A 25,849-nucleotide genomic window follows, 5' to 3' on the forward strand; every position below is an offset into this window, starting at 1 on the left:
CAACTGAGAGACATAGGCTAATTACTGAGAGACACGTCCATATAAGGATATAGCAAATGTGATTTTCCCTTCTTCTTTTTTGATTAAACTAGGATAATATTCTGCAGTATGAATATACTGTACATGAAGTAAAGAAATATTGAGAGTGGGGTCCACAAAGACTTCAAATCCCATGATCCTCTTCATTAACTTGCAATAATATGTGATGAGTGTCCAATGGTTCATTTCTGCACCTATAACGGCTGCATTCATGACAGTCCTGCCCGCAAATTATAACCTACATAATGTCATTCTCGGGCCTCAGTGATGGAGGGCAGTAAAAAGGGATGATGACTCGAACATGGAGCTGAGAAGAGAAAATGACAAAATGGGGTTTTGAAAGGATGTGGTTTCCTGTCACCACATAGGCCACATGGAAGTGTGACCTGGCTGACAGGACTGGATACACAACAGGAAGTGTCCCACCGCTGAGCTGTCCCAGATGACTCGTGTAGATTTGTCTCGGTCCTGCTCTTAAATGTCATTACATATTTACAGCAACAAAAAGTCGAGTTTGAGGTTTTTATTCAGTATTTTTTAGGTTTATAAGTTAAGACAAACTTAGGGACAAAAACAGTCAATAACAATCCTGTTTCTGTTTTGAATGTTCTGTAAAATAATACAAATGTAATAGTTCTTAATGACATTTAATTTAAAAAGGACCGGTTTCCCCCTAGCTACTCAGGTGCAGAAAGATTTTGACATGGGCCTATATTTATAGCATTGTCAATCCATCCATTTCTCCTAAGCCAACAATTGTACAAAGCAGTCCAAAAATAGGCGGGAAATAACCGTCTGGCCTGTTCATTCCTGACCCCCTGGCCCCATAGACGCCCAAGCTCAGCTGAGGAGATGCCCCTACTGCCCCTTAGTGGTCAGCCTTCTCAGTCTGCCTTCACAGAGTGAAAGATTGAAGAGCATCGCCACCTAATGGAGGGAAGGGAATGTCTCTGACTCAGTTAAGAGTCTTGGGAGTTGTAATGGGGCTAACCTCCCGATGTATTTCTCTCACTTTCATTTGTGTGTGTGTGTGTGTGTGTGTGTGTGTGTGTGTGTGTGTGTGTGTGTGTGAAGTGAAGTGAAGTGAAACTTTATTTATATAGCGCCTTTCGTACACGGATGCAACTCAAAGCGCAATCAATGTGTGTGTGTGTGTGTGTGTGTGTTATATGTTAAATCTTAGGTTTTACTTGTTTTTTTTATCTAAATATTGTGTACTGTCCCAAGTAAGAGGTGTCAATTGTATTGTCTAAAGGATTTAAAATCAACAGTTTTCTAACGTCATATTTCGTTTTCTTTCAGGTAGAGTCTGTCTCTGTGGGACCTGAGGATTAACTAGCAGCCGGTGGTGATAAAGGAAGAGACCGTTCCCCTGCATCTGTACCTATGGAGGGCTTTCCTGTCCACTGACCCACCGCACCGCCTCACTGGGATAGCAGCCATGTCCGCCTGCAACACCTTCACCGAACACGTGTGGAAACCAGGCGAGTGCAAGAACTGCTTCAAGCCCAAGAGCCTGCACCGCCTAGGTGAGAGTGGTCTGAAGAAAGCTCCACCTGAGCAACACCGGCTAACCCAACATCAGCACCAGCCTCCGGCCGGAGCTAGGCCCAACGCCAACCTCGCCAACAGCTCCCAGAGGGGCGGCAGCGGTGTGTCGACCCGCTCCGGCCACTTCCGTCCCCCTGTGGCCAAAAAGCCCACCATCGCGGTCAAGCCCACTATGATGCTGCCCTGCTCCTCGGCCGGCCTGGACTCGGAGGGCAATCTCCACCGGCCGCCGAACGCCGGCGAGCCCGGGAAAACGTCAGCCTTCACGGTCTGGAACCGCAACGGGCTTAATCGCAAGAGGCCCTGCGGGCCGAACAATAACGAGGGGGAGGACGCCGGCGAGGAGATCGAGGGTTACGTTCAGTGTAGTCGACGTGCGCCGAGTGGCAACAATAACAATAACGGCCTAACGGACGTGCTGAAGGAAATCGCGGGCCTGGGCTCCGGCCCTAGCCCCTGCCTCAGCTCTGGCTCCAAAGACCTGTTTTTGGGGCGCATCAGTAGCTCGTACCGACGTTCCCTAGAGAGAGGCCTTCCCGCCTCTGGCTGCCTGGCCATGGGGAGTGGCGTCGGTGTCGGTGTCGGAGGGGCTGTCCAGAAGCAGGTATCCCTTAGCAACAGTGCAGACGTCATCAGCGCCGAGGGAGGGCGCTTTTGCTACCCCGAGTTCTCTAGCGAAGACGAGGACGAAGACGAGGAGGACAAGAGCGAGGGGAACGACGACGGGGAACACGAGAGTTGGGACGAAAGCGACGAGGAGCTCCTGGCCATGGAGATCCGCATGCGGGGTCAGCCGCGCTTCGCCAACTTCCGTGCCGCCACGCTCTCTCCGGTGCACTTCGTCGGAGGGAAGAAGTGGAACACTGTGCCGCTACGGAACCGCTCGTTACAGAGAATCTGCGCCGTGGACTACGACGATAGCTACGACGAAATCCTGAACGGCTATCCGTCCATGGACTGTAACAGTGGCCACGGTCTCCTTCCCTACGGTCCACACGACCTTCACGGCAGCAACTTCCTCTCCACCTCAGAGTCCACCACGTCCCCAGAATCGTCCTCGTCGCTGCCGGAGGACTCGCGCACCACTTCCAGCAGCAGCAGCAGAACCCCTTGTGGTCTTGGAAATGGCCTCCACTCTCCCTCCTCTTCCAAAGCGCCGCTTACACGCACCGCTGCTACAGACAAGGAGCAACAAACCCACCGGGCCCCACCTAAGGTGACAGAGACTCACAAGGCTGTCCTAGCCATCCGATTGGAGGATCAGGACGGAAGGGAGGGCGGGGCTATGCCCCAGGCTCTTCCTGGTCAACCGGTTACGATCAGTTTCAGCCCCACGGAAGAGCAAGCCAAGCCTTACCGGGTGGTCAACCTGGAGAAGCCTCTCATCTGCAAGCCATACACAGTCGTGGACGTGTCGGCGTCCATGGCCAGCACAGGGGAGGAGCACGCCCCAGACAGCTCTGCTCCCAAATCCAAGACCATCCAATCCATCCCCTCTAGCCCAGTCTCCTTCCCCATCTCCCCCTTAGGCCAGCCTCTATCTCCGGTCTCGCCCACCTCCCCGTCGTCCCCCATCTCCCCAACGTCAGCCACACCCTCTGTCATGCTAGGCAACACCCGCAGGAAACCAGGCAACATTCGCTATCAAGAGGTGTGGACATCCAGCACCAGCCCACGTCAGAAGATCGCCAGGGTGGATCTAGGGGGTGGGGGAGTGCCCGGCCCTGCTTTCCCACCCCGACACTGCAGTCACAAATCGGCCCCCACCTCCCCCATTGCCGGCCTCTCCTCCTCTCGGACGGTACCTGTGAAATCCCCCAACCTGTCCGAGATCAAGTTCAACAGCTTTAACAACGCGGGGATGCCCCCCTTTCCCATTATCATTCGGGACGAGCCCACATACTCACGCAGCTCCAAGAATGCCGTCAAGGTTCCCATCGTCATCAACCCGAGCGCTTATGACAACTTGGCGGTGTATAAGAGCTTCCTTGGTCTCAGTGGGGAGCTCCCCCAACCTAAGGCAGGGATAGGGGGCAGAGTAGCCAGCCATACCTATGAGGAGATTGGATCCTCAGAGAGTGTCCATCCCACCACCACAGAGAAAACAGCCAGTAGTAAATCAACAGAGAAAGCTGTCGCTGACGAAAGAAAATCTGCACCCGGGTTGGCCCCAAAAACCCAGGAACTCGCCGGCAGAACCAGTACAGACTCGAGCACGGTGACGAGCATGGCCGCTGGTGTTGGTGTTTCTGCCACGACAATGACTGGTGGTGCCTCAGCTCCTCTCACTGTCACTACAAGCTTGCCCAAATCCAGCCCCACTGCTGCTGCCACCAACAGGCGCACTCGCAAGATCAGCGGGGAGACCACATCCAGCAAAGAGGGTAGCATGGATTTCCCTCTGTCCTCCTGTGGCACTGGAACAGGACACAGAGAGAAGGCCAGCACGGTGTTATCCCAGATCGTGGCCTCAATCCAGCCCCCACAGTCCCCACCGGAGTCCCCCTCCCCACACTCTAAAGCCTGCAGCGCTGAGGAGCTCTACGCTCTCCCGCCAGACGCCATCAAAGAGACACTCAGCCGGCCCAAGTCGTTGTTCTCCTCCGCCGACGGCTGTCTGTCCAAACCCAGGAAAGACACCCCCTCCAAACAGCTGCCGAAATCCCAGAGCGCCTCCGCGGCCATACCCGTGTCCAGCCCGAGCAAATCGGAGCCCAACGCTCCGTTCCCGCCTCCCAGGTCCACCTCTTCCCCTTACCACGCGTCCAACATCCTCCAGAGGCACTTTGGGAACTGGACCAAGGCCGCCGCTGCCGCGAGCTCCCCCACCCAGCGTCCCGGGGGGGACGGAGAGCCGACCAGCCCCGGGGGAGGGGAGGGGAGACGCGGGGCGGTCGAGAGCGCCAAGCCCAAACGCTGGATCTCCTTCAAGAGTTTCTTCCGCCGGCGGAAGGACGAGGAGGAGCAGCGGGAGAAGGCGGAGAAGGAGAAGGAGAAGGGCAAGCTGGTGGGCCTGGATGGGACTGTCATCCACATGCTGCCCCCGCCACCTGTCCAGCGCCACCACTGGTTCTCCGAGGCCAAGACGGACGACCCCAGCCAGAAGCCCACCATCATCTTCACCTATAAGCCGGACGGCAGCGCCACCGGTGGCGGGGAGGGGGAACTGCGCGTGGAGGAGTGCAGGGAGACCTCTCTGCTGTCGTCCCCAGAGGAGAGCACAGAGACGAGGCCGCTGTCGCCAGGGCAACCAGCTTCCCCACACACCACAGGGAGCGCCGTCAGGTAACTACTCTGCTTTATTACTATTGTGACGCCTCCCACTCTGCCTGCCTATTGGTTGTTGCTGGTTCCTTTGGGAATCTTGGCAGAGTGGGTAGGTCGTCAGCCTAAATAGTGTCACCTGGGTTGGGGAGCTGAGGATGTATATATTGTGGGAGTATTCTCAGCTCTCTCTCTCTTCCTTTGGCTTTGGTTCATTTAGAGTTTTTGGTAAACCAACATGGTTCATCCTACTGCCCTCGTTCTTCACTCTCGTAGTTTGTCTAATTCATGCTTGCTGAAGGAAATACATGTTTAGTTTCCTCCGTACTACAGTAAGTCAGTGTGTAAAAGCCCAGCTGCATAAACTCCCAGCTTACCTAACCTCATTATTGAAATTCAAGAACATCAATTACCTAACTCATTGCCAGAGCACGGGTCTCCACTGAATTAGGTACATTTAGTTGTGGTGCACCTCACTGCTGGAACAGTCTGCAGAGAATGTTTCAGTTGGTTTCTCTAGTGCCACTCAGGCAATTTAAAGTTTTGATTAGGGACCTCCATTGTTGTTGTGTTGATTGTGTTTTATACTGTCGTAAATTTGCATTACTATTATGTGTGGTTGTAAACTGTGTATATGCAGGGCTCCCTAACTTCAACAAATGGTCTCTCCAGACCTCTCTCTGGGTTAGTGACAAGGTCCTGGGGACTTCTAGTGTTAATTGTAAATGTTTGTCTTTGGTCCTTGCAGTGTGAAAGTGTGATTAACATTTCAATATTTTCCTTGGGTCCTTATTGGCTAATTAACTGTCAGCGATGAGTACTGTGGCCATCCATCACTTGAAATTAATTGAGCACCGGGAGTGGCAAAGTCGGCCACAGTTAACAGTTGAATCAGGACAATATGCGACTAGTCAATTAGCTCTGGACATAATCTACGTTTCACTGGCCTATTCAAACACACTCTCGTCGCAGATAAATCCTCATTTAGAAATGTTGAAACAACACACCAGCACGGCCGAGGGGAGGTTAGTGTACGGAAAGTTAATGACGTGTGGCTGGAACATCTGCTGTGCTGGGACAAGTTAATCAACGGCTGGAGCAAAGGTGCGACTTGCCCCCCGAAGCGGGGCTCATACAGGAGAACATCTCTCCTCAGTGGGGCTCCCGCTAGGAGAAACACGAAACTCGTCAGTGCGTTCCAGCTCATTGAACACACATATCCATCATCACTCGCTGACCCACAGGATTGTCTCTGCATGACTGGCATCATCAGAGGTGTGGCTGAGAGCCATCTTCTGTCATCTCTCTTTGTTTACTGGGGAGTAAAGGTGTGACAGACATGAGTGATGACGAATGTTCCTTGCCACAGTATGAATTGTCTTGTATTTATTTCAGTTTTTTCTCCGCTATTTCTCCGCATTGCTTGTTGGGCCTCGGCTTTTTGTTTAGTCGGCGTCTTTGCTGTGAGAAATATTGAATTGAGTTAATGACGGTCGCTGTACAGTTACTTGTATTGATCGTCTTTAGAAAAGCATTTCACTATTAGAGAATTGCAATGTATGTGAGAGAACTCTCACACAGGCACACACACACACACATGTACAAACACACACCCACAGTACCCACACACCTAGCCTCTCTTTCATCTGTGTCTTCTTCTTTCTGTATTCTTAGATTGACATGACGTATTTAGGTTGTTGCTCCTCGCCATTGTTGCTTTCCCACTTTGTGACCATGTCATTGTAGAATGAGCGAGGTCTATGACATACATGCCTATGACAGGTCTATGACATACATGCTAGCCTGATAACACTGAGACAAAGGAAACAGATCCACGTAGGTTAACTTTGTATACTGACTGATTGATTGATTTTGAGATTGAGTTTATTCATGGATCGAGTTAAAACAGTAATCCAAGGGATGACATGTGAAAGTGAAGGTAACAGATATTGTTTTGAAAATATATAATATACTGTGGAGCTATGACCGTTGAAAGTGATTTTATATCAATACAATTTAAAAAACAGCGGTGGCGTAGTACCCGATACCGGTGTTATCGGCACAACCTTGTTTACCATACACTAGGTGCTTCTGAGGCTGTTGACGTGGACGACGTGCTGTGCCTCTGGAACTCCCCCTCCCGAGCCCACTTCCTTTGATGTCGCAAACCCCACCGCGGAGGAATCGCCTCGCTATGAACTCTGAACATGTGACGAAATACTCGAGTGTGTACTTAAGAAATGGCACACACACACGGCATACCATCTGTCAGGTGAAGATGGCTTCCTGTTGCATACCACACAGACAGAGTGTTTTGCTCCAGGCCGGTAGGGAGAGAGAGGGAGGGTCCCACCTGACCAGTGTCACAGAGAGTCAGAGACACAGAGGAACCAGCCACGCTGGTCAGTCAACCCTGCTAGTGTACAGATCTGTTGTTTGGATCAGAGGCAGAGTAAAGGGTTAACCTACTAGTTCCTCCCGTGAGCAATGTTGTTGGCTAACGGCGGGGCGTGTTGTTCAGATCACCTCAGACAGGTGAGCAGGAACAGGAGGGCAGGAAGAGAGGAGAGAGAAAGGAATACGTTCTACACCGCGAAGGCAGCAGAGAGCGGTCGTCTCGTTCTCAGAATGTGAACGACCTGTGTGTGACCTTGTCTTCTTCTTCACGTCTACAGACATGGGGAGTTGTGTCAGTCAGTACAGCGGGTAAGCTCGGATAGTCGCTGGTCGTCCTGTCACACCACCGCCGCTTCCTCTTTGAACAATAACCTGTTACCTTCTGCTGTTGACTTAGTTGGGTGGAGATTCAGTAGTGTGTGTGTGTGTGTGTGTGTGTGTGCGTGTGTGTGTGTGTGTGTGTAGGTGTGTGTGTGTGTGGGTGTGTGTGTGTTTGTGAAAGTACTTAAACGCACTGCACTGAGGCACGTTCTGGCTGCCGAAGGAACAAGTCAGGTCCTGACATTAGCAGACATGAAGGTATTTATAGTGTCAACCTCCTCTCAAGGTATGGGATGTTTGTGCTTGTACTTACTATGTTAGAAGGTGTTCAGTATAGAAGTACTTATTGTTAGGATGAGTTCAGTATAGAAGTACTTATGTTAGAAGGTTTATTGTATAGAAGTCAAACAGAATGACAGTCTGTAGTTTGACCATCACATGGTGTGTGTATTCTTTCTCATGTTGACCTAAACCATGATGTAGTGTCCTGACGGCCAGTTCAGATGTTTTCGAGCCCTTCTCTTTTTCATAGAAAGGCTTCAGGAATGAGTCAGTGTTTTAGACAATTAACTTGATAACATTGTGCTAACAAGATAACATTGTTAGCAAGCTATTATGTTTTTAAATGGACATTGCTCAAAGGTGCTCACGGTTTTATTTGTTTCCTGAAATTATAACTCGGCTGTTGGAAGGCTACCTATGTGGTGACCAGTGAGAATGATTGCCTGTTCCGTTTTGAGCTGCCCTTTGATTGGCTGTTCGGTTTTGAGCTGCCCGTTGGCTAGTTGGGAGGGTGGCATTCGCGATACAGGTCTCCACCCTCTTTATTTCACTAACTGCCAAAGAATTCTGGAACGCTCACCCCCGAGAGTACCAAGTGTTTCATGTGGTATTAACTTTACTATTACTTTATTAATACCTAGCAACACTACTTGTGATTGGCTACAAAATGAAGCATTTGGGGTGAATAATGTCACCCGTGGCACCCTAGAATGTTGACAGTTCGGCCGACTTCGTTCACCCTCAGCACTAAACGAGTTAACGGCTTTCTGCCTCGAACTGCCCCAGGCTTACTGAGCAAGGTGACAAGACTGGGCGACAAGGTTATGTACCATAATACAAATGATCCCGTTCTCTCTGTAGTAGATGCAGGCTAAATGACCAGGCTAAACGTTTACAAACCACGATTGTCAGTGAAATCAACCTAGAATAAAAGGAACTCAAAAAGAAGAAGAGATGATGTGTCTATTCATACACTGGTGCATGGATGCACAGTTGATGTTGTTGTACACCTGTTGTCTGTTACTTGTTTTTATTTTCACTTGTTTGCCTGTTTTAACCTGCTGTGGCTTTCACTCTTGTATTATGTTTTATTGTGTTTCTTCCTTGTTATGTAAAGCACTTTGTGACCCTTGGTCTGGGAAAGGTGCTGTATAAATACATTTTACTTACTTACTTACAACCTCAGGCATCACAGGCCCACATACGGGCGGCTGTGGCGCAGGAGGTAGAGCCGCCGTCTAATGATCGCAAGGTTGGCAGATCGGCGGTTCAAGCCCCGGCTGGCCACATGTCGAAGTGTCCTTGGGCAAGACACTGAACCCCAAATTGCTCCCAGTGAGCGGGCTGGCGCCTTGCATGGTAGCTTGCAGCCATTGGTGTGTGAATGTGTGTGTGAATGGGTGAATGAGAGGCTGTTGTAAAGCGCTTTGGCTAAAAGGCGCTATATAAGTGCAGTCTATTTACCATTTAAATAGGTTCCTTTTTCTTCTTCTTTTTTTTTGCTTTGTAAAAAACGCTGGAGCCAATCATAATGACAGCTAACTTGTTTCAACCAACGGGTGGCTGTTGTGCCCAGGTGTCAAGCTGAGCCTTGAGTGACACATGAACCAGTTATATTATTATGATATATTTGTATATATCTATATATTTATATATCATATTATTATATATTATTATGATTATTATTATTGTGTATTACCGTTATATTACTGTATACGGTATTGTAATGTGGTTTAGAAGATGGTGATCGAAGTAGATTTTTCCTTCTATCACAGAGACTGCCAATGGCCCCGGGCCTGAGCTGGATTATTCTTCCTGCTACGACTGGTGGATTGATGATTCACTTGCTTAGTCAAATCTATTGAGTGTAAGTCGCTTTGGAATAAGGCGTCTGCTAAATGCCAAAAATATAAAAATAAATGTAAATGTGATGCATTATATTGTGTCAGTATCATATCATTCATTCCATTCCTTGTTCCGTTCCGTGCGTTCCAAGGAGCCTGTCCTCCTGTGTCTCCAGCCCCAGCCTCCCAGCATGTTGGCCATGTGGCCAGTGCTATGTTAGTCCTCCTCCTACATGCATGATGTGATGAACTATCACTCCAGGCGTCACCTGACCTGGTACATTTGGGAAGCAGGCCATGGTAAACATTCAGTGGCTGGCACGGCACGAGGCCTTTCTGGGTCACTTCTGTTGTCTTTGATGTTGACTGTGGGTCATCTCTACAGATATATGTGCTATGATGAATATTATATGATATACAGTATATATATGAATATAGGCTTCCCTACAGCTCCACTAGCTTGGGACACAACACAGTTATGATGATCAAGCTTCAGTTACACCATCTGTGGTTTTATTTCTGGTAATATATTATTAATACAGTGCGGGGAGGATCTTAGCGAGAGTACACTGCACCATGATTGTCATAAAAGTGTGTGTGTGTGTGTGTGTGTGTGTGTGTGTGTGTGTGTGTGTGTGTGTGTGTGTGTGTGTGTGTGTGTGTGTGTGTGCGTGTGTGTTTGTGTTTGTGGGTGTGGGTGTGTGTCTTATGTACTTGTATTGTTATGACAAGGAACTACATTTCCCATGTGTCTCTGCATCTCGTGTTTGTGTTTGTGTTTGTGGGTGTGTGTGTGTGTCTTATTTACTTGTATTGTTATGACATGGAACTACATTTCCCATGTGTCTCTCTGAAGCCCTCCTGAAGGCAGCTCATGTCCTGTCACGTTCGCTAGATGAAAACCTCCTTCGCTCCCTGGTTCTATCCCTACGAGAGGGTTCTATCACCTCTAACCTCTAACACTGGCTCCCCGCTGGTGGAATGAGCTTCCCACGGCTGTCAGAACTGCAGAATCACTACCCATCTTCCGTCGTAGACTGAAGACCCATCTCTACAGGTTACACCTTAACTGCTCCTCCTGAGACATCTACTACCCCCCAGCACTGCATCTCCTGAAGACACACGCTTCTCCCCTCTACTGTGTCCCCTAAAAACTTCTATTGCCCCCCTTGTACTGTTTCTCTGTTTCTCCAGTGTTTAAAAAGGCTAGGTTTGGGAAGAAGGTGATGGAAGAAGGTTTTTCTATCAATGGCCCCGGTGATGATTCACTTGCTTTGTCAAATGTATTGATTGTAAGTCGCTTTGGAATAAGGCGTCTGCTAAATGCCAAAAATGTAAATGTAAAATGTAACCGCTCCGCCTCTCTCTCCTCTGTCCTCCAGCCAGGTGCCAGGCGATGCGGGGGACAGGGAGATGCCGACAGCCGCCTCTCTGCCAGCCAGGCTGGAGGTCTCGTCCCCCGGGGAGGGGGGGGGGTGTCCCACCCCGGGCTCGGCCAGCGAGGGGAGCGCTAGCCTGGGGGACCCGGAGGAGGAGGGCAGCCAGTCGCCCTCGCCAGCCTCCAGCTCCTGTAGCGCCACCTACAGCAACCTGGGTAAGACCACCTCTGGGGTTCGAGCCCCGGCTGGCCACATGTCGAAGTGTCCTTGGGCAAGACACTGAACCCCAAATTGTTCCCAGTGAGCGGGCTAGCGCCTTGCATGGTAGCTTGCCGCCATTGGTGTGTGAATGTGTGTGTGAATAGGTGAATGAGAGGCCGTTGTAAAGCGCTTTTGATAAAGGCACTATATAAGTGCAGTCCATTTACCATTTACTTTGTTGAATGAAATGACCAAACGTAGCGTGATGAAAGCCCACTGTCTGGCTGTGTGGTGAGCACCGTGCTTACATCCTGTGTGTGTGTGTGTGTGTGTGTGTGTGTGTGTGTGTGTGTGTGTGTGTGTGTGTGTGTGTGTATGAGTGTGCGTGTGCGTGCGTGTGCGTGCATGCATGGGCTCATGCAAGGGTTATTAACAGTGCTGTAGGACACGGGAGCAGTGTGTTAGCCACGGTCAGTTACATGACACGGGACCACGGTGGTTCTGAGGAGCACTCTCTCAGAACAACATATCGCGCGACAGCAGACCACAGCGGACGGTCTGTCGGACCGACACGGCTCTTAGTTCCCGCCTGTCTCTCCTCCGTCTCTGAAACGGAGAGAACGATTCTGGATTCTCTCTATTCCCTGAAAAAGCACTCACTCACTTACTCACTCACACACACACACACACACACACACACACACACTAATACAAACTCACACTCCCTCCCCTCTCTGTCAGCGACAGCCGAGGGGCAGGAGGGAGGGAGCGAGGGAGGGAGGGAGGGCGCGCGGCTCGCTGTCTCACTCAGAAAGAATGCTGAAGTAGCGCAGAGGCGTCCTGTCTGCCTGCCGGTGGGTGTGAGTGTGTCTGTCTGTCTGCCTGTCTGTCTGCCTGCCGGTGGGTGTGTGTGTCGCAGCAGGAATTCTCAGGGAGACAGAGACAGACAGACAGAGACGTCTGCCGTCTCTCCTGCCCCTCTTCCACTTCTCCTTCTTGCAACTTTTAACACGGAGACATAAACAGGACCACGCACGGTAGGCTTTTCCTCCTCTGCTTCTCTCCCTCCCTCCCTCCCTCTATCTCTCTCTCTCTCTCCATTCTCCTCCGTTCTCTCTCTCGTCATCTCGTAGGCTTTAGTTATTCGCAGCACCTCTCTCTCGCGTCTGTTCTGCCCTCCTCATCCCTCACCCTTCTCCTTCGTCCCTCCTTCCTTCACCCCCTACTTTACCTTCCTCCCATCCCGCTTCCTCTCTCTCCCTTTGTCCACCTGTCTCACCTGTTGCCTGTCTCACCTTCTCTCCCTTTGTCCCCCTGTCTCACCTGTCGCCTGTCTTACTTTCCCTTCCTTTGTCCCCCTGTCTCACCTTCCCTCCCTCCTCTCATCCTTTCTCGTTCGTCCCTCCTTCCTTCACCCCCTACTTCACCCTCCTCCCCCCTCTCTCTTACCATCCTCCCGGCTCCTCTCTCTCCCTTTGTCCCCCTGTCTCACCTGTCACCTGTCTTACCTTCCCTCCTCCCTTCCATGTTTGCCATTCCCCTCCCTCCTCTGACGCTCATCCTTAGTTCAGGTGCGAACATGCTGTTAGGAGACAAAGCAGTGTCTCAGCATCACTGTCAGTCTAGAAGTGTCCCAGCATGCATCAGTCTAGAAGTGTGGGAATCACATATAAGTTCCAATGTCATTTATCTGCCGCTATGGCAACAGAATGTGTCTCAGAAATCTGAATGGAAGTGAATATGTTTGTTTTCACATTCTTATGCATTGTATTATACTGGACGTCTATTGCACCCATCGACGTGGATAGTTTGTGGAATGAGCAAAAAGTAATCTCGTACACAGGCGAGATTTCAACCACAAATCAACAAAAGGTTATCAAGGCTTGGATTTATTTCATGTAAAATGTCATCTTTACGTTAGGTCTTTTCCCAGTGAGGGAATGTCTGCTCTCTTACGCAATGGGATTGTTGATGATTGATGGCTTATGATTATTCCACAAAGGCTGAAGCTCCAATTTGGACTGACAAAAATAGACAGCAACTGCAAGACTGATGCCAAGGACTTATATATGGATTTTGGTCGACAGGGAAAAAAATACAATTAGCTTTTAATCCTGGAGAGATTTGTGAGGGGATTGGGACCGCAGCTTTTCCCATGTGACCGCGACCACAACCGTGACGTCAGAAGGCCTGTACTTCTAGTTGGCTCTGTCTTGTTACCAACACCCAAAGTTGCCCACAGAAAGATTATCTCTCACTGTTGTTTAAAAAAAGATCTGGAAGAAATCGGGACAATTCCTAGTTGGTATTTGACATTCTATTTGCAATCAACAGGTCTAGGAGTAAAATTAAACCTGGAACAATCGGTCCAACTTTTAACTTCGTTTTCTTGCAACTGTTATCACAACTGATTATCACAATGAAAGAACAATTGAACCATTATCTGGTGTGTCAGGCTGAAGGACTACAATACTGTACTGTTCCACACAGAGAGTTCATGGTGAGTTTTTCCAGTGAAAACTCACTCTGTCACTCTCCTCCCAGATCTTGGGGTTTCTACCATGTCTCCACCAAATGAGGGCAAAACTGTTAACGAAAGCCCGCTCGTGAGCTTAGAATTATAAGGTTCTATCTCCGTTTAGGGCAGTTCAGAGATATTGAGCGTCAAAGTTTTTACATTCCATTATGTTCTGTGAGATGGAACCTTTGTATTTTATTAATTACTAACTCAAAAATGTCAACATTTTAAAAATAACACCACACAGGCATTAATAAACACCTAATGGATCAGATTATGTAAAAAACTCAATTTTGACAAAAATGTAGATAGAACCTTATAATTCTAACGTCACCCACTGACAAAATCACTTTCCAAGTTGCCTCTTTAAGCCTCACTTAAGACCCACTTGGGGAGAGATTTACTCTCCCACCACATGGAGGCAGTTGGATGGACGTGTTCCGCCACAGCTGTTCTTCTGCTCCGTGTCCTGTACTCTCCTCAGGACCTCCGACCTTATCTGCCAGGCTCTGACGCTCTCCTCTTTCTTCAAGAGATGTCTGGTAAATGGAAATACTCAGGACCTACTGCAGACATCTGTCATCATTATATTATATATATATTTATATTATTATTATATTAATTATTATATGACAGCAGCTGGTGAAACCCGGGAACAAGTCGCTTACCAAATCAAAATGTTCTGACTTTTAGTCAGAACATTTTTAATCAATTTCGACGTTGTTGAAAATCAATGACCCACTCGCTAGTCAAGCCAAAATATTGCAATGCAATGGATCCGGTGAGTAATCCCCACTACTCTACACTAACTAGGTAGTCATGGGGATTACTCACAGAATCCATTGCATTGCAATGTTTTGGCTTGACTAGCGAGTGTGTCATTGATTTTCAACAACGTTGAAATTAATTTATGTTGTTCAGAATAAAAGTCTGTTGGTTGCCGACTTGTTCCCGGTTTCACCAGCTGCTGTCACATATCAAATGGCCTATGTACAGATTAGGGAAAAATAACAACAAAGTGTGAGAGAACAAGTCTTAAGAAATACAGTTGTCTTGTTGTCGTGTCTGTGTTCAAGGGAGACCCTGGACTGACGTGACTTGATGGTCATGACATGATGATGGCTCATAACGGCTGTTTGACCAGGGTTCCCACGGGTCCTTGAAATCCTTGAAAGTTTCGAGAGAATTTGAGAAAAAGAAATCAAGGTCATAAAGGTTTTTGGAAAATACACATGGGTCATTGAAAGTGCTTGAATTCCCCCCTCTCTCTCTCTCTCCCAAAAAATAATAATATTAAAAAATGTTTTACTTAGCTCGTCAACTAGTTCTGTCTCAAACTATGCCGTGTTGGGTCCTTGACTTTGAGGGAATTGAGTCTTGATTGAAAGTCCTTGAAAGGTGCTTGAATTTGATATTTCAGAAGGTGTGGGAACCCTGGTTTGACCCATGTGTTCTTCCTGTTCTCCTCTGCCTCCCCCCCCCCCCAGGTCAGTCCAGAGCGAACATGATCCCGCTGAAGCAACCCCGGTGCCCCAAAGCCTCCGACGACACCCTGGCCTCGGCCGACCTGGACGGCCCCCCCCACCAGCACGACACCTCCAAAGCCACGCCGCCCCCCCTGCCCAAGAAGGGAGTGACCCGCTCCACCCCAGAACCCTCCTCCTCCTCCCTGGGTCCTAACTCGCTGCTTCCGACTCCCCTGCGGCCCAAGCGCGAGGCTAAGCCCGGCGGCACCAACCTGAGCGTGGCTAACCCCATCTACGACCTGGACTCCACCTGGGAGACGGCCAGCCAGAGCTCCTCCATCAGCTCTGAGGCGCCGCCGCCTCGCCACCCCCACGGTGACCACGAGAGCGGGGGCGGGGACTCCCTGGAGAGGTCGTCCGGCCACAAAGGTCGGCCGGCCAACAGTAGCTTGTCCTGCCTGGCGTCCTCGACCCCCAGCAGCACCACGGGGGGCGGGAGGGAGCGCCGCGGTTGCCGTAGCGCCGAGTCCCTGGCGGGCCGGGCCCGGACCACGGGCAGGGGGGCCGGCGGCGGTGGCGGGGGTGGGGGCGTAGCTAAGCCCCAGAGGCAGCCTCTCTACAAGGGCATGGACAGCTGGGAGGAGGTGGTGGGGCGTATCCGCGGGCTGCACACGGACACGCTGAGGAAACTGGCGGGGAAGTGCGAGGACCGCTTCATGGCGGGTCAGAAGGACCACCTGCGCTTCGGGATGGACAGCTGGTCGCACTTCCGGCTGACCACGGGCACACCGTGCTGCGAGGCCGGGGACGCCGTCTACTACACGGCCTCCTACGCCAAGGACCCGCTGGTCAACTACGCCATCAAGGTGGGTGAGACCGACGGTGAAGTGAAGTGACCCCGCCCACACACACACATTGTGGTAACAGCCATGGTTTGGGTTTTATGTTGTTGGTCCCTTTCTCCAACTCAAAGTGGGGGGGGTCTTTGTTACGATTCCCCCTTAAAGAGCTGTTGTGTGTGTGTGTGTGTGTGTGTGTGTGTGTGTGTGTGTGTGAGAGAGAGAGAAAGAGAAAGAGAATGATAGAGAGAGAGATGTGTGTGTGTGTGTGTGTGTGTGTGTTTGTGTGTGTGTGTGTGTGTGTGTGTGTGTGTGTGTGTGAGAAAGAGAGATTTGTGTGTGTGTGTGTGAGAGAGAGAGAAAGAGAGAGAGAGATTTGTGTGTGTGTGTGTGTGTGCATGCGTGTGTGTTTATGTGTGCGTACGTGCACAGCCTGCCGGGTGAGAGCTGGAGATCCAGCCATGTGATATTTACATGTCAGAAACCCCTCAGCTCTCCTCCACTTCAAAGCCTTCCATCCCAGCCTTCCATCCCCATCCCAGCCTTCCCTCCCAGCCTTCCATCCCATCCTTCCATCCCAGCCTTCCATCCCATCCTTCCATCCCAGCCTTCCATCCCAGCCTTCCATCCTAGCCTTCCATCCCAGTCTTCCATCCCAGCCTTCCATCCTTCCATCCCAGCCTTCCATCCCAGCCTTCCATCCCAGCCTTCCATCCCAGCCTTCCATCCCAGCCTTCCCTCCCAGCCTTCCATTTCAGCCTTCCATCCCAGCCTTCCATCCCAGTCTTCCATCCCAGCCTTCCATCCCAGTCTTCCATCCCCATCCCAGCAGCCTCAGGAGAGCCAGGCGCTTGTTCTCCCCGACACATGCCGATAAGATAAGATAGCCAATCAACAGGAGCGTCCGCGTGCAGCTCAAGCCCAGCTCCCCAATTTAGAACATTTTCTCCCTCATATTAATGTGTCGCCCACACTCCCCCCTCAGCCCATCTACTATTCTAAGTTGATCTGTCGATGGGTTTGTGTCATGACTATTTAATAGTGTAATCCTGATTCCCAGTCTGTCTGTCACAGATTAGATTAGGCAAGGCAAGGCAAGTTTATTTGTATAGCACATTTCATACAACAGGGGCAATACAAAGTGCTTTACAGACATTATTTAAAAATACAGCAAGAGGAGCATAGTAAGAAAATAAAAATTACAATGAATAAAAGCAAATATAAGAAGATAAAACATTTCATTTAAACATGTAACATTTAATAAGACAATAGTTAATGGAAAAAAGACATTGATAGAAGTGTTTGTGTTTAATCATAACTGCTGCAAAACGTGAAGGTTTTTTAGCTTAGATTTAAATATTTTAAGGGTTTGGGCCTGTTTGATTTCTTCAGGGAGTTTGTTCCAGGAGCCTGCTGCACCGTGTTTTGTTTTTACTCTTGGCATGATTAGCTGATTAGTCTCAGCTGACCTTAGGGGCCTTGCGGGAATATAGGGTGGGAGGAGATCTGATATGTATTTTGGTACCAGTCTAGCATCTAACCAGAAGTGCAAATAATGATACTTGCAAAACATGATATTGTAGACAAAATAGGATATGTGCAGTTATGAAGTGATAACTACTATATGCTAAGTACAGTAGATAGTAGGTTTATACATGGGATAGATAACAGTAATATAGCTTAAACTGTGATTAAGTGTGAAGAGTTACATCCCCAAAGGTTTTCAAAGGCAATTCCTATTTTAAACACATTCATGATTACTGATTTTTATCATGAAATACACCCTGCAGACACCCACAACAGAGTTATGTTTAAATTATTTTAATTAAATTGATCTCCCTTTGAAGACATTCACCACTGTAAATGCAAAACGATCTCCATTTCATTTCCAACTCCAAATTGGAATATAGATAATTATTCAATCCCAGAATGTATTTCAATTCCATTTCTGTTCCCCAGATTCCACTGAGACCGTGCCGTCACGGGGGTTGGTGGCTATTTTGAGGGTTGGATAATCATGTGTCTTGTGTATAAACATTCACGCTGACTCTCATTCTCTCATGAACACAGTACCAAGCTAATGAGGAAAGTCAAGTAATGCGCATACATACATACATGTCTTGAATGAACAACAAATACAGGTTCCTTATTGTAATTTTTCTGTCTACTATTCCAATGATGCTGGAATATAACATGCCCAACCTTTTCCCAGTGAGTGAACTTTCTGAATTTCATTATGAAAAATGTTAATGCGGTATTAAACATAAATCCATCCCAATCGTTTCAAACCGATTTACATTTTGCCCTGATATTGTTGCTATTAAAACTCTCAGGCAACAGTTAACCAGCGGTACTGGGTATCATATGCAACAGTTGTGCAAATGAGGATGCCCTATTTCTTCCTGTTTGTTTGCAATCTATCTGGCTTGAGCCTCTGTGACTCCTCAGAGAGCTGTGTACAGAGAGTGATGTCTCTCTCGGAGAGAACGGTTGGAGCTTTCTTTGATCAAAGTGAAGAGAAGAAGAGAGACGGTTTGGCTGCAAAAGCTGTCACCGGGGGTTAGGCAGAGGAGAAAGGCTCCCACCAACATGTGTGACAGTCAGACTCTCCTCCCACTGCTATGGGGAAGATCAGTGGCGTGAGCCATAATGCTAGTCTGAAGAGAGACAAAAGAAGGGAAAAAAGGGAGAAAGCAGAGAGCAGATTATCTTCTTTCTCTCTGTGGATCTTTATTTCTTTGATCAAAATCGCAGTAAGACATTAATTTTTCATCCTTCGTTGACAGTCTTCCACATATTATTTCTCTCATGGATTCCTGAGAGTGTCCTGCAGGTATGACACATCTTGAAACACAATCTTTGACGTTTTGGAAAACTTCACTGGTTTATTATTATTTTACTGGTTTAAGCTGACCGGCTACCCACCACAATGTATTTATATAGGACATTTAAACATGACACATGTCAACCAAAGTGCTTTACAGTAAAAGTACACCTAAAGTGTAAATAAACAAAAAATAAATAACCAACAGAAACAACAGAGGAACAGAACAACACGTCAAAACAAACAAGGCAAGAGTCAGAGTGAGTCAGGGAACGCTAAAGAATACAAGTGGGTTTTGAGTTTAGATTTAAAGGACAAGTCTGATGGACATGGGGATGCTGTCAGCTATGTTTAATTGTACTGTTTTTAATTTCAGTGTTAGCCATAACAAAAATAGCATTGAGCAGTCCACGCAAATATATGACTAAGTATTCCTAACACGTTCTCTCTCTCTCTCTCTCTCTCTCCAGATCTGTCGGAGTAAAGTGAAGGAGACCCAACAGCAGTTCTTCCACAGCCTGGCCGTCAGACAGAGTCTGGCGCTGCACTTCAACATCCAGCAGGACTGTGGCCACTTCCTGGCTGACGTGCCCACTCGTCTGCTGCCCTGGGAGGAGGAGGAGGAGGAGGAGGAGGAGGAGGATGACGATGACGAAGGGGACAGCCAGAAAGAGACAAAGACCGCAAGGAAGGACACTGCCGACGGGCCGGGCGAGGCACTCTCTCACTCGGCCCAGAACGATTCTCGACAAGCCGAGAACGCCCAAGCGGCGATGGACATGGGCTCTGCGGGCCGGCTGCGCAGTCGCGTGGTGGTCATCACCCGCGAGGTGCCCTTCCAGACGGTGGCCGACTTCGTCCGCGAGGGCGTGGCGCGGCACGCCCGCAACCCGGAGCTGTACGAGCGGCAGGTGTGCCTCCTCCTGCTGCAGCTGTGCTCCGGCCTGGAGCACATGAAGCCCTACCACGTCACCCACTGCGACCTGCGGCTGGAGAACCTCCTCCTGGCCCACTGCCACCTGGGAAACCCCTGGAACGCCGACCCGCTGGAGCCTAACAACAACAGCGGCGGCGGCACCGGCACCACCCCGGGAACGGACGCTAACACCACCGCCGCCGCGGCCAACGCCACCTGCCCCGCCCGGCTCATCATCAGCAACTTCTCCCAGGCCAAGCAGAAGAGCCCCCTGGCGTTGTCGGCGGTGGACCCGCGGACGCTCCAGGACCAGTCGCGCCTGGCGCCGGAGATCGTCACGGCGACGCAGTACCGGAAGTGCGACGAGTTCCAGACGGGCATCCTCATCTACGAGATGCTGCACCGGGCCAACCCCTTCGAGGAGACGCCCGAGCTGAAGGAGAGGGAGTACACCTGGGCCGACCTGCCGCCCCTGCCCGCCCGCTCCCTCTACTCCCAGGGCCTGCAGCAGCTGGCCAGCCTCCTGCTCACCGTCAACCCCTCCGAGAGGATCCAGATGGCCGAGGCGCGGGCCTGCCTGCAGGGTTTGCTCTGGGGGCCCCGGGAGGACCTGTTCCAGGCGCTGGGCTGTAGTAGCGGTGGTAGCGACGGGTCAGGGAGCAGCGCCACCCAGTCCAGCCAGCGCGAGGCCACCCTCCAGAACTGGCTGGACCTGAAGCGGACGCTGATGATGATTAAGTTTGCCGAGCGCTCGCTGGACACGGGGCCCGGCGTGAGCCTGGAGGACTGGCTGTGCTGCCAGTACCTGGCCTTCGCCACCACAGACACGCTGGGCCGCGTGGTCGGCATCCTACAGCCCTCCCAGAACCAGCACCCGGGGGGACAGACACGGCACCTGACCCAGAACCAGCACCTGGGGACACAGACACAGCACCTGACCCAGACACAACACCTGACCCAGAACCAGACCCAGCATCTGACCCAGACACAGCACCTGACCCAGACACAGAACCAGCATCTGACCCAGACCCAAACACAGCACCTGACCCAGTCACAGACTCAGCACCTGACCCAGACCCAGACCCAACACCTGACCCAGAGTCAGCACCTGACCCAGTCACAGCTGCTCTGAGCTCCACTGCTCCTTTACCAAGAACCCGACTCTCTCTCAAAAACTCACGAATCCTCATGGTCACTATGGCAACGGAGCAGCAACGGATCCGGCTTCTTCCTCTTCCTCTCCTTCCATCTCTTTGCTGACAAAAACACATTCGTGACAGACGGGAGCTAAACTCTGCCTGGTGGTGTTCTGTGACATCGCACGCAGCACGCTACTCCATATCCGTTTCATCTGTTCAATCTCCCTTTGTTTTCTTTTGGAGAAAAGAAAAGTGTTGTACATCGGGTTCTGTCGATGGTGACGAGTCACGTTGCGACAAGCAGAGACGACGTCAAACTGTCAAACCGAACACGCTGACTTTATGTCTTCATGAAGCACTCCGATTACACAAACAGCACTTTTGATACTTCTAACCAGCATACAAGTGTGGCCGTGGTCAATCTCAACAATCAAGCTCGGAGCAACTGGAAAAAAAATTGTGTTACATAAATAAACCCTATGAAAGGGGCTCTCAGCGGGAGTCGCCATGGTTACACAGGTCACAACCACAGTTACTTCCCCAGTCTGTGATTGGCTTGACTGGCTGGCATCTCCCCAGCACCATCGCCAATCACAGTCCGATCAAAACTCTTGTTAGTAGAGTGGCCTCTATGCCGTGGCAGGTCAGTTGACATTAGAGAGACGGTTATTATTATGTCCCACGCATCTGGTGGTCTCGGCTGAGGTCTGCTGCTCTGACTCCCCCCTCTCTAGCGTGTGACCCCCACCAATCAAAGTAGATCAAAGACCTGGAGGGAATTCATCCAGATTATTTGACTGCAGCTTCCCAGTAGGACTGTTTGAGGCTGAAACAGGGGGGTTGTATCCTAGTAGAGTTGGAGGGTGAAGGAAGGAGAGCAGCAATGGACCTATCGCTAAGCCACGCCCCCTTTGAAAACTCGGACAAACAAACAACGCTTCACTGACAGTGACTGACTGACCGACTGTGACTGAAGGGCATTCAATGACTTACAATGGCGGGAGTTGGGAAATTTCTGATTTCTGATTTACCACAGCAAGTAATAGACATGTTTTTTTTTTAAAGATGACAAGAATATTTAGTCTAGAAGCTTTTCACCATCAGATATTAGCGAGTTGTTCGTCCGCGTTTTCTGCCTCTCGTGACTTTTGCTGTGATATGATTGGACAATTTCTATTTTGGGCCGTGGCTTAGCGATAGGTCCATTCTTAGACAGAGAACTGGAGGCTCCTCTAGCTTGGGGGCAGAGGAAGGGCGGGGGGGCGGTTTATTAATTAAACATATCCATACCGAGCAGAGGAGCACTGTTTGGCACACTCATTCTGAGATCAGAAACATTGTGCAGTTTCACATTTCGGGATTCATAATTCACTCTGATCTGATTATAGGCGCACCTATCATTTCAAACAACAGCGAGGAAAAGTTATAGCATCCTTAACGTAGCGCTCTTGTCGTGCTTGTCCAAGTGAATTGGCTCGTTAGCCGAGACTGTGGTGATACCATTTTTAATGTTCTCCTCATCACTCACGAGCTCAGTAAAGTACATTCTCTTCATCAACCATTACCATGCGAGAGAGAGGAAGAGATGAAGGGACAGAATGGGAAGGGGGTGTAAGTGAGAGAGCGAGAGAGAGAGAGGGTCATTGATAATGAATGAAGTATACAGGCTCCTCCGTTCTCCCCTAGAGGGATTGACCTAAACTTCAACAACTTACAGCTAACAGTTTTAACAGTTGATTCTGAAGGTAACAATCGGTTATTGGCTATTTTTCTACCACTGAGTGTGTTATGCAAAATTGAATCATCTCCAAAGATCTGCGGCTGTGTTATCTGAAATATCTTGTTTCAGTTCATCAAGGTTGACCCGTAGCCTAAATCATTTGAAGTGTCCTTATCACACAGATCATTGGGATTTCTATGTATCTGAACAATCAATGAAGACCATGTGCTTGGTAGTGTTTTCGATGAAATGTCAGTCATTGTTTGAACAAAGAAGCACTCCCAGTTTGATGTGCTAGATTTAAAAGCGAAAACCAGAACTCTGAAAAATGAGTTAGAACAACGTGAGATTTGTTGTATGTGTGTGTTAGGTTGGACATGCACACTTTTTTTTTTCCCTTTGGATACGTGCAATTGTTGTCAAATGTTATTACTGATGAAAAATGACAGTATTTAAACATACCGTATATGTTATCTTAACACAATATGCATATTTTCAGTTATTCTCTCTTCTCTTCTATTTTTTTCGTACATTTTTTTGGCACATAACTAATGACAATGTCTGGCTGAATACGCAGGAGTTAAGTCTCAAACCTGCTTTTAGAACAAGCTGCAGTCAGGAGCTAGGATAGGGTCGCCTCGATCCGCGGGGGGACTCCTGTTTCAGGGACTGCACGATCGTTTTTGTCGTTTTTTCTTTTAATTTTTTGTTTTTTTCATTGTTTACATAAGATGTTTTATCTCTTTTTTTGAATGGTATCCGAGTGTTTGTTGTTGATGTTTGCACATTCAGTAAGAACTCAAGCGCTTCTTGATGGAGAGATGAACTGAGTCTGTGTGATAATGGAGAAATGGAGGACGGATCCCAATTCTAGAATAAAGTTCCAGCCATTGTGGAACAATTATCTTTTCTTGCTCATCATCAGCACATGGAATTGTACGAGTTTTTCTGGAGCGGAGTGAAACCATGACAACAAAAAAGGAATCCTACGAGCCTGGACTCATTCCCGATAGACTGCTTTATAGTCTCCGTTTGGGGGCATTTTACTAGTCAACCACTATACACTACACACAAGAGCTCCAGATCAATAGAGAACAACCACTGCCTTAAAACTCTGCCCATTAAAACTCACCGCACCTATCACTGAGTGATGCCCACCCTGACACATAACCCCCCCTTGCTTCCTCTGCATTGTCGCTAACTGCATTTAGCGTCAAACTAATTACAACCGAACTAATGAGCTCGTCTTCGTGATCTGTGTGTCTGCCTCCATAGAATCAATGAAGCTTTTAGGCGGCTTAAGACGACAGAAATGACATGTTCAAGTATGTCTGCGTATTAAGTGCTGTTGTGGTTTGACAAAAGTTGAGACGTTGTGTCTCTTTCCACAGATGATGCATGCTAGAGTTTGAGTAAGCAGTACCATTGATTCATCATCAGATATTCCTAGAGAAATAAGGTATTGTGTCGTGTAAAAGTTATACGTCGGTTGCGGTGTGATAGTGAAGTGATGATGCAAATAAGCAGTCGAGTACAATCACAGTACATCCTTTTAATAGTATCCCGTGTTTATTTTACAAAAACGCCATCGAGTGGCCTCCTAATACAGTATCCTTTGCAGTATGCGTTGTACAATAGACACTTAGTTCACATAGTTCATGTATGTACAGTTAGTATACATACAAGTGGGTCATGTATCAGGCTCTGAATGATGTCATCATCCTGTTCGTGTCTGTGCAGGTCTTCCTTTGGTATGTCTGTTAAAAGCTGTTGTTCTTTAACCCTCCCACTCCAGCCCTTTCTGTGACAGATTGGCCGACCTCTGCCATGGTTTTTCTCTCTTATCCAAATACCATTTTAGCCACTTACTAGGTCAGTGGGAGCACTACTGCGGGGACGGGAACGTGTGTAGGAGAAACTCGAGGGGGGGGTGGGGTAGGGTAGGGTGGGGTTCAGATGTCTAGAGAAACTCCAGGTTGTCACTGTGTATGGTCAATGTACTGAGGAATGCGTGTGGACTGCACTGGTGGCCGTCCTTGTATCTAGAGAGTGAACATTTATATGGTAATCTAATGTAATCTATTTTAATCCAACACTATTTGCAGAATACAGCACACCGCTATCGGTCTGCCTAACTACCTAGATAGACTAGACGTGTCCCTTTTAAAAAAAAAGATAGCTTTACTTGACTTTTTTTGTCCCAGTTGTTTTGGGAGGAAAATGGTGAACTGGTTATTCTTAGTCCAGATAAGAACAAGGTTAAAACAAACAAAACAATAGTAATCTCACCTTTGGGAAATAGAGAGTTTGCATACAGATATATGTACAGTATTTTTCCCCTCTTGTATATGATCATGTCAAGGAGTTGAACCACTTGGGAAACAACCAGTTGGGAGGATGGTTTTTGAACATACACACCATTACAAAGCTTGGATAGTATTGCCGGCAGTTGAATTTTGCTGTGATGTATCATTGCATTGTGTGATCGCCACTGAACATAAAAAGAGAAAAGCCAAGAGCTTTCTATGTGTGTGTGTATATGTCATGGCCTACCACCATCTATTGTTGATCAAGTTAACCGATGTAACAAAACAATAAATATATGTTTTTATATATATTCTGTTGGATTTCTTTATTGCCAGTGTTGCTGTGTTTGTATGCCGCCCCCCTGTGGCGTTGAAGTGGAACTACGTTATTTTCCATCAACAAATACTGTGCAAGTGATGCATCCCCGAAGTCTAAAGTGGCGTCCTGAAATAATTTCCTTCATGTGCAGTGATGTGACAGAGTAGGATAGTTAAAAGCAAAGTCCCAGTAGGTATCTAATCCATATTGGTTTCACTTCCCCTGTGTTTTAGGTTAGGGCAGATTAACAAGAAGAGAAGAAGCAACTTTAGATTATGGGGACGAATCTCTTGTTTTTTACAAGCTCTGCTGAAATGTTATAATGCATAAATGAATTCGTGTGTTTCATGTCTTCTGAGCCTATAAACATGATGTCATCGAATGCTAGAAACATGGGGTTGTATATAATATATACAATTATATATATATATAATTACAATATATAATATATTGTATATTTCCGCTAACAAACAACGTAGAGCCTCAATATGTTCAAAACTATTACGTTGATCGTGTAGACGGTC

At 48.5% G+C, this 25,849-nt stretch overlaps 1 protein-coding gene across 1 annotated transcript; it reads left to right on the forward strand.

Annotated features, from left to right (window-relative positions):
• Positions 1 to 1,480: 1,480 nt before the first annotated feature.
• peak1 (pseudopodium-enriched atypical kinase 1) lies at positions 1,481 to 20,973 on the forward strand (the record flags this gene model as incomplete). The annotated part of the gene is made up of 4 exons (XM_080545039.1): positions 1,481 to 4,875; positions 11,081 to 11,292; positions 15,284 to 16,128; positions 19,396 to 20,973. The coding sequence occupies 4 exons, from the start codon at positions 1,481 to 1,483 to the stop codon at positions 20,971 to 20,973; spliced, it is 6,030 nt and encodes a 2,009-aa protein (XP_080401165.1).
• Between the last annotated feature and the right edge of the window lie 4,876 nt (positions 20,974 to 25,849).

The sequence above is a fragment of the Nansenia antarctica genome (genome assembly GCF_963989245.1).
Source record: "Nansenia antarctica genome assembly, chromosome: 14".
Classification (NCBI taxonomy): domain Eukaryota; kingdom Metazoa; phylum Chordata; class Actinopteri; order Argentiniformes; family Microstomatidae; genus Nansenia; species Nansenia antarctica.